The sequence below is a fragment of the Camponotus floridanus genome, unplaced genomic scaffold (assembly GCF_003227725.1).
Source record: "Camponotus floridanus strain SB8 unplaced genomic scaffold, Cflo_v7.5 scaffold31, whole genome shotgun sequence".
NCBI classification, from domain to species: Eukaryota; Metazoa; Arthropoda; class Insecta; order Hymenoptera; family Formicidae; genus Camponotus; species Camponotus floridanus.
The window spans coordinates 229,846-238,899 of NW_020229448.1; the positions used below are offsets into that span (position 1 = coordinate 229,846).

The window sequence follows — 9,054 nt, forward strand, 5'->3', positions numbered from 1 at the left end:
ACTAAGACAAGATTTTTACTTATTTTCTCGTATTTTTTTCATTATAAACTTTTTGACATTTAAAAAGTTGCATCTTCCATATAAGAGATGTTCAATTTTAATATTTCAATTTTAGAAGAAAAATTATAAAATATAGAAAATGTATAAAATTATAGAAAATGTATAAAATTATATAAAATTAAGAGAATCATCTAAGAATAAAATATGAATGTTACTGTTAATTGCATTTTAAATGTAGAAAGTAAAAATTAAAAATAATATCTCAAATATTCCTACTGCTCGGGAAAAATATAGATAAAAAAATTATGTAGAAATAAACAAGTGTCATTCACACAATTAAATAGAAAATATTTAATAGGATTTTAATGGCAATTTAAATATCATAGCTTCTTTATTTTGTATCTGTTTTTTTAATATTTGGACGAAATGTTTTGAACACAGTCTTTACAAGACATTGTTCCAGCAAGGGACATATATCTTTATGAGCTTCGCTTATAAGATCCATGGAATGTACAATGGTATCTGTATCGACGCTCCCCACTACAAACATTTCAGAAATTTGGCCGTGCTGCGGAAGAGCAGCTTGTATTATAATTCCATGATTGTGAACTGTGCCTGGTACAGATTTTGTACAACAAAATGTTTCTTCTGTGTCTGTTGGATCCACTAAATACGTGTGATCGTATATACCCTATCGAGTAATGAGAAATTTTTAACTATAAGTTGTAAATTTGTTTAAATTAACATACAGTGATTTACTTACAACAGTGGATGCAGTAACCAAACCAAACATTGGCACCCCAGCATTTGCTAAAGCTAAACTAGCTGCCATTATCGCTGCGGCCAATGCAGAGCCACCATTGTCGAGAACTGTTGCATATACGTCAACTTGAAAGTTGGGAAATTCTTGCTGAAATAGAAACATAATGAGTCATTAATGTATATATGTATATATATGTACATAAATGTATATGTGTGTGCATATTTAAATTCTACAGTAAATTATCAGTTTCACAAAGTTTTTTGTGCAGTTTTAAAAGTTTTAAAAGTGTTTAAAAATGTTTGAAAGATTTTAGAAAATGCGTACCAAACACACTGCTGGTTCCAGAGCTCTTTGCAATATTAAACTGTATTCTTTCTCCTCGGCATCTTGCTGATGCATTTTCCGTTTGTGGTGAGAGAAGGGTGCAAATTTGAATTCACAAAATAGTTCCCCTTGTACACAGTATCCAGTTTTATTGGGCACTTCTCTAGGATCGAATACTGAGCAAATGATTTTGGTATTGCCCATTTCAATGTATGCAGAACCTTTAGCCTGACTAATTATACCTGTTTTCAAAACTGTCAACAAAAATTTTTTTTTTTTAATTTCTCTTAAGATGTAAGAAAATTAAACTTGGATATGTCCTGATTATAACTTCAATCATAACCTTACATATATTTCTAAGCTCATTGTTTGATCGGCCATCGTGTCTTTTCGGAGCATCAGGCTGTATTCCTTTATTCTTTATTTCGGAATGAATATAAATATTATACGGAACAGATGATTCTGGTCCGTTAATACGTTTCTGATCAACCGGCATTATATAGGTATACACAACGATAGACTAGTAGAATATGCGTGTAAAAATAGAATGACTTTATGTAAGATAATATATAGGGTGTTTCAGATTTAATCGCCTATAAATTTCTTGAAGTAATCTAGAATCAGTTTTTAGTAAAGTCATCATTAATCTTGCAAGAAAATTGTCAATTTACTTATTATACTTTATTTTCTCTCAAATTTTCTGTAACTCTACAAAAGGGTGCACTTATATAAAATTTAATAGACCTATTTAAGATTTTTTTCACTATATACATTATATGTATATATTATAAATGTTTTTATATTTTTCTGGTAAAATTTAAAACATCTTTCAGTTCAAGAAAATCTTATCAATTTCAATTAGAGATCAATTTCATTTAGAAATTATCAGTTTCAAGTTGCTCGATAATTTGAACACCCTATATATACATCATTGGAAACCATTTATTTCATAAAATACTAAGTCACGCAATTTAATAATTTAAGTTAATTATGATAAATGTATTATTTATAAATAAAATAATACAAATTTAAAAATCACTGCATTGTTTATGTAAAAAAATTTTCTTTGCCACAAGAGGGTATATTATGTATTTTATATTTTTCATTACATAAATTCAAAATGTGACCAATTTTGTTCTATATATATTTTTTTTAAAAGTATTACAAAATATATTTAAATAGTTATAAGTAGGTTGGAAATCCTAGAGAAATATATATAAAAGAGAAAAAATACCTTTATATTACGTATAAAAGTTTCATATTGTGTATGAAGGTATAATCAGAATTATTATCTAATTAATATTCTTTTTATTTTCTTGTGGTGTTTTATATGCAGATAATAAGTTAATTTTTAATGTTGCAGCTTCATCTCTCAGTGTAATGATTTTTTTATCTAATTCATTCATCTACAAAATAAAAAATTATACATTATTATTAGAATTATATTACTATAAAAACTTAATATTATTATGAAGTAAATATAAAGCAAATATATTGATAATTAAAGCTAACATATAATTCGCATGTGGACAAACTTACGTATTTTTTTATTTCATATTTTTTATATAATTCGTACATTTCATGCACTGTCCATTCACTTTCATCCTGTTTATTTAATTTTACAAATGGACAGCTTGATTGATGTTTCACATGTTCATTCCTGCAAGTTATGGTAAAATTTCAGAATACTTGTTACAAAAAAAAATAATAGATAATGAAAATAATAAACAAATTATTTCATTGTATGTGACTAACCATGGATCATCGTGTGCTTCCCAGCCATCGAGTTGTTTACCACAAATAAAACATTCCACTAAATCTGGTTCATTATTATCTCCAATAACATAAAATCCAGCAGCTGCCATACTTTTAGCATTACACTTGTCGGATGCTTTAAAAAGCCAATTATTGAATGTTTTTATTCTATTCTGTTTCCAAAAGAAAGATGTAGGCTCTCTAAAAATAAAAAATGAAGTAATTTAGTTTAACTTAGTCTAACCTAATTTCATTTTTAGCAATCTCGTTTTGAAAATTTGCTAAAAGTTTAGAGTATACAGGTCGTGATAGAATGCAGTTTGCAAATTATAAGTAACAAAGATAGAGATATATGAGATGTTTCGGTTTGTTTACTTCAAAGGTCACTTATTTCAAAATATGTTAACACATACTCACATTAACAAATTGTCAATATCCATATTGCTGGAATTTCTGCTTCTGCTAATTATAATTCTGCTAATTATAAGTAAATAAAATTTGCAAGAAATCCTTATATTCTATAGACGATGAAAATAACATCAGCAGGACGTTCAACAAAGAAGACTGTTGACATATTCTTGTAACATTCAACGCTAATTTGCTGGATCCGAGAGAAGGAACCAATCACATTCGATTGCTATTGAGCGGTACGCGCCTCGCATTCACATAAAGGTGCAATTTCATTGACGCTAGAAACCAGCGGCAAATTAAAATCACTAGACTTTCTCTAGATTTGGCGTCAATAAAATAAAGTTCAAAAGGTGCGGCCTCATTGACGCTAAAAAGTAGCGTCAACCATTGGTTGAACAAGGAGGTAAGTATAGTTGCTTCATTGTTCAACCAATGGTTGACGCTACTTTTTAGCGTCAATGAGGCCGCATCTTAAAGCGGCCTTTTCATTGACGCTACTTTTTAGTGTCAATGAAATTGCACCTAACAGTTGGCAGCCCTACGAGATAGGCTGTGCAGCATTGCGCGTATATAAAATAAATTTGAAATCGCTTCCAGCCTAACCATCTTCACGCGATCGACTTTATTTGAATTGCACGGCATCGCATCGAATTATGATGCGGCGCCGATTTGTTCGAACGTAAGTCGGGACATCGCGATGCTGTATAAGCGTCGAATGAGCACGAATTGTCACGCAAATATGATAAATCACATCTACTCACCGTTCACCGGCTGTTCCACAGGCCGCCCCACTCGCTCCCCTCGGGACGTCCAATTCCGATCTTTATGCGCACAAACTCACACGATATCATCAACGCGAACGCACGACACTTTATTCGGCACTCCCGATATTCACTCGCATCCGATAATCATCATCAAGGGCGCAAATAACGCGACGCAACTTCGCTCCATCTTCGCGATCGCGCTATCACTGAACTGTGAAAAATAGCTGTCGCGCACTTTCACCGACATATTATGAAAGTCGCGCGATCATCCTTGAACACTTTCGACGCTCTTTCACTCGTGATATTCGTTTAAAAACGGTTAAAAGACGCGAAAAATGCGGACGTACGACGATCCGTGTAACTGCGTATGACTCAGATTCACGTATGACGCGTATGACGTCGCAGTGACGTCACGCGCCAACATGGCGGCCGAACCAGTGCGTACTGGTTCGGCCGCCATGTTGGCGCGTGACGTCACTGCGACGTCATACGCGTCATAGCTACGTCATACGTGACTTGGAGTCATACGCAGTTACACGGATCGTCGTACGTCCGCATTTTTCGTGTCTTTTAACCGTTTTTAAACGAATATCGCGAGTGAACGAGCGTCGAAAGTGTCGAAGGATGATCGCGCGACTTTTATAGTGTGTCGATGGAAACGCGCGATAGCGATTTTTGACGACATTCAGTGATGGCGTCATCGCGAAGATGGAGCGAAGTTGCGTCGCATTATTTGCGCCCTTGATGATGATTATCGGATGCGAGCGAATATCGGGAGTGCCGAATAAAGTGTCGCGCGTTCGCGTTGATGATATCGTGTGCATCAAGATCGGAATGGGACGTCCCGAGACGAACGAGTGGAGCGGCCTGTGGAACAGCCGGTGAACGGTGAGTAGATGTGATTTATCATATTTGCGTGACAATTCGTGCTCATTCGACGCTTATACAGCATCGCGATGTCCCGAATTACGTTCGAACAAATCGGCACCGCATCATAATTCGATGCGATGCCGTGCAATTCAAATAAAGTCGATCGCGTGAAGATGGTTAGCTAGAAGCGATTTCAAATTTATTTTATATACGCGCAGTGCTGCACAGCCTATCTCGTAGGGCTGCCAACTGTTAAACGATAAATTTTTTCGATCTAACCTAACCTCTCAGTGCTTTGGATGTCGGATGTAAACACAAGCGTATGCTGCCTGGATTTTATCATGCTTTCAAAAATAATATTTAATTATTTCATTAGTGTATTATATTTTATTACGTAGTATATTAATCGTATTAAATGTGCGACGTACAGTTTTACACATTTTAATGAGAAGCATATAATATAATTGGTTAGGTTAGATTAAATTAAAACAAGCTGCTGTGATTCATTTAACGTAATAGGATTAATTTGACGAATGTGCAGCTGTTGAAGTTACATGATATTTGTGGACACATTTTTAAAGTAATCATGAGTGTCTTATCTCATCTTGATTATATGAAATTAAAATATAAAATATTTATGTATTCCACATTAATGTTATTCATTACAAGTACTATATTACTTTTCTTATATCTCAATCATATTTCATCGATGAAGCTTTTCATATATCACAGACAATATGATACTGTGTGTGGAATTTTACACAGGTAATACATGGCACAAAAATAATTTGTTCTCAAGTATTGTGCGCATTTCTCAAAAATAAATCAAATTAAATTATTTTAAGTAGGATCCAAAAATCACTACATTGCCAGGATCGTATCTTATTATAACTGCGATATTATCACCTTTTAATATGTGTGCCCAGTATTACATACTTAAAATATATAAATTTATTTGAAACGTACAGAAATCTTTATCTTATTTATAATATTTATGATATAAAAGAAAATTGCAACTCTAATGAAACAGAGCAGTGGAATAATTGGTTGATACTATCCTGGTCTACAATATTTATCCTTTTTTCATCATTAGATTTTTGGTGCTTTTTTTATTATACAGATGTTATCTGTAAATATAGTACTTGTAATGTTGCTTCTGTATCACTGTAAGCACACAAAAATGATGGCATTTGCAGGTAATTATGTTATATATCATAAGAAAGAGAAAATAAAATTAAAGTTGAATACTGAATGTGCTCTAAAGTAAATCGCATCTAAATAAATAAATGCATAAATGTGCGCCCCACATTCTTCATGAAAAAAATACATAATATTAATTTTTATGTATTATTATTTTTAGATTTTTATTCTTTTAAATTCTCTAGATGCACTTTTCATTTCTCCTCTCTTTCTTTCCAATTACTAAATATAGATCTATCATTTTTAATATAGATCTGTCATTTTTAGTGTACATTATTGCAGTAAGTGGAATAAAGAGCAAATCTTTTGGCGCATTTAAAATGTACAGGAAAGTTTTATCTGATGCGTTTTTTTCAATAGAAATATCTGAAAAAAATGCATACGTCTTTTTTAATCTTAGTCTTTCTAAATAAAAATTAGAATAATAAATTTGCAAAATAATTTGCTTTAATATATTTTTATTGCAAACATATGAAGCAAAGTGCTCAAGGTGCATCACTATGAAAATATCGATAGAATAAAAAATAGATCGCATACAAAAAAATTAAAATATTTACATTACATATTACACATTACATTATATTTCTGCAAATATTTCCATTATTTGAGATTGATTTGTTTCATGATGTATTGCAATAACTAAAGTATGATTTCTGATATAATCTGCCATGAGACTGCAGAGAAAGCCAGCTTTAATTCTTTATTTTGTTCAATATTTTTAATAATATAATAATTAAATTAAAGTTCTATGAAAATATGTTTGAAATACTAAATAAAAAAAGATTGTTTCTTATGTACAACCTTATACCTTATAGTTAAGTTTAAGTAAACAAAAAATTATTGTTAATAATATATATATAAATTAATAATTAAATAAAACAATTAATTAATTAATCGACACAATCCACGTTTTTTTTTAGCTTTATGTCTAACATATATATATATATATATATATATATATATATATATATATATATAATGTATATATATTTTTATAAATAAAAAATGTTTCTTTCTAATATAAATTAAATAAAAAGTATAATATGCCTTTAAATACTTTATATACATACCTGTTGCAATAAAGAATGCTTTTACATTCCTCCTTGTACTTTGGCATACATATCCTTTATGTCAATTATCTCGCAACACGCTTTTATCGCATGATGACAAACAAGCCCATTATCCTTCATGAATTTTCTTTACAAATATTTTTATATTCTCAAACTGTGTAAAGAAATCATGTAACACTGAAAAATACAAAGTGATATTAAAAGAGAAGAAATAAATTTTATATTATATAGTATTGACAATTATTTTCTTACCAGTGTATTCCTTATATGTAGGAATATACATTAGTCTTTGACCAGCCCTATTTTTAACCGTCTTTAAGGATGCTTTGGCTTTTGATAACGCAAATCCAGCTAATCCATTTCCATTTCCAGTTACTATAAATGAACTGATTCTAGTCTTACGTGCTAAATTACCGGTCATACAAGTTATTATTTTGTTTTCCAAAATCCAGGTTTCAAAACTTTCAAATGTATCTACAGAAAACAAAGATATTAATTATATAAGATTCTAATATTTAGAACTGAAACATAAAAAAAAAAATTGAAAATAGACATCGTATCACATGATTTTTGTATGTGTGTGATTTAACCATTATAATCCAATAATAGCATAAATATTAACCTTTTCCAATAAGATCTAATTCAATGCTTCTGCCATCCATTGTAACACTCATCCAACCACATTCCAATAGCGATAATTTTATTTGCATTGGTCTGGTCTGACTTTGTGGTAATTTCATAAGTTTTTGCTTTCTTTCAAGATTTACAAGCAGTTTTTGCTGTTGAATTAATTCTTTTCCTCTAAACACAGAAGTGTTTAGACAGGAAATTGTATCGGAATTTTTCCCATGCCAATAATTTGCGCCTTATTTCTCTTTTCACTACTCTTCTTGCTCTATCTCTGCTACAGGAGCTTTCTCTTTTCACTACTCTTCTTGCTCTATCTCTGCGTCTTCCTGCATTACTGATACTTGTCACACCCTTTCATAATTCATCTTCAGGTCTTATAGAACAAAAGCACAGTGAAATACAAATTATTTTCTACTGTAAATATAAACTATCAAAATGCTATATTCATAAAAGTTCTATTTACTATTCGCAAAAAATATAGTTTCTCACATTATTTAATAAAGTGACTATTTTTAATAAATGTGAATGACTGACAAGCAATAAATTAAACAATATTAAACAATAATATACCTGAAAAAAATTTCATAATTTTATTGGAGTTAAATTGATAAATTAATTTTAAATACACATTATATGTTAATTACATATAATGATTTAGAGACAATGATATATTTCATTTGCGTTACCATTGTTTATAGATTGAACATTTTTTATCAAATTATTTACAACTCTAAATATGTAGCATACGACAAGCCATTTTTAAAATCTTTAAAACAAACAACAAAGTTGTTCATAGTTTTCACTCTTTTTTGTCATAGTCTGCTTTTAGGCGATCTTAAAGTCACTAGATTAACAAAGTACCCGGCTTTTGGTTATCCCTGAAAGGACGATGCGTCCTCTATAAACATAAAAATATGAACTTAAGGTGCAATTTCATTGACGCTATTTTTTAGCGTCAATGAAAAGGACGCTTTAGGATGCGGCCTCATTGACGCTAAAAAGTAGCGTCAACCATTGGTTGAACAATGAAGCAACTATACTTACCTCCTTGTTCAACCAATGATTGACGCTACTTTTTAGCGTCAATAAGGTCGCACCTTTACACACTGAAAAAGTTGAAACTGTTTGAACTTTATTTTATTGACGCCAAATCTAGAGAAAGTCTAGTGATTTTAATTTGCCGCTGGTTTCTAGCGTCAATGAAATTGCACCTATAATTGATATCAGCCGATATTATCGCGGGAACCAAAACTGAAAATTTGAATTG

The 9,054-nt window shown here is 30.9% G+C and overlaps 2 protein-coding genes, 1 long non-coding RNA gene and 1 pseudogene across 3 annotated transcripts; all 4 read right to left on the reverse strand.

Annotated features, from left to right (window-relative positions):
• Positions 1–372: 372 nt before the first annotated feature.
• Positions 373–1,670, reverse strand: LOC105252360 (exosome complex component MTR3). The gene is made up of 4 exons (XM_011259695.3): positions 1,436–1,670; positions 1,088–1,341; positions 764–910; positions 373–691 (listed from the first exon to the last, which is right to left on the reverse strand). The coding sequence occupies exons 1-4, from the start codon at positions 1,581–1,583 to the stop codon at positions 392–394; spliced, it is 849 nt and encodes a 282-aa protein (XP_011257997.1). The 5' UTR covers positions 1,584–1,670; the 3' UTR covers positions 373–391.
• Positions 1,671–2,320: 650 nt separating this feature from the next.
• On the reverse strand, positions 2,321–3,552 carry LOC105252410 (baculoviral IAP repeat-containing protein 5). The gene is made up of 4 exons (XM_011259760.3): positions 3,260–3,552; positions 2,843–3,043; positions 2,627–2,747; positions 2,321–2,493 (listed from the first exon to the last, which is right to left on the reverse strand). Exons 1-4 carry the CDS (start codon positions 3,280–3,282, stop codon positions 2,380–2,382), a joined length of 459 nt encoding a protein of 152 aa, XP_011258062.1. The 5' UTR covers positions 3,283–3,552; the 3' UTR covers positions 2,321–2,379.
• Positions 3,553–7,159: 3,607 nt separating this feature from the next.
• LOC112638502 lies at positions 7,160–8,052 on the reverse strand (annotated as a pseudogene).
• A 13-nt stretch (positions 8,053–8,065) lies between these two features.
• LOC112638499 lies at positions 8,066–8,643 on the reverse strand. Its single transcript, XR_003123053.1, has 2 exons — positions 8,474–8,643; positions 8,066–8,160 (listed from the first exon to the last, which is right to left on the reverse strand). It is a non-coding gene; the product is annotated as an uncharacterized LOC112638499 (long non-coding RNA).
• Positions 8,644–9,054: the final 411 nt, after the last annotated feature.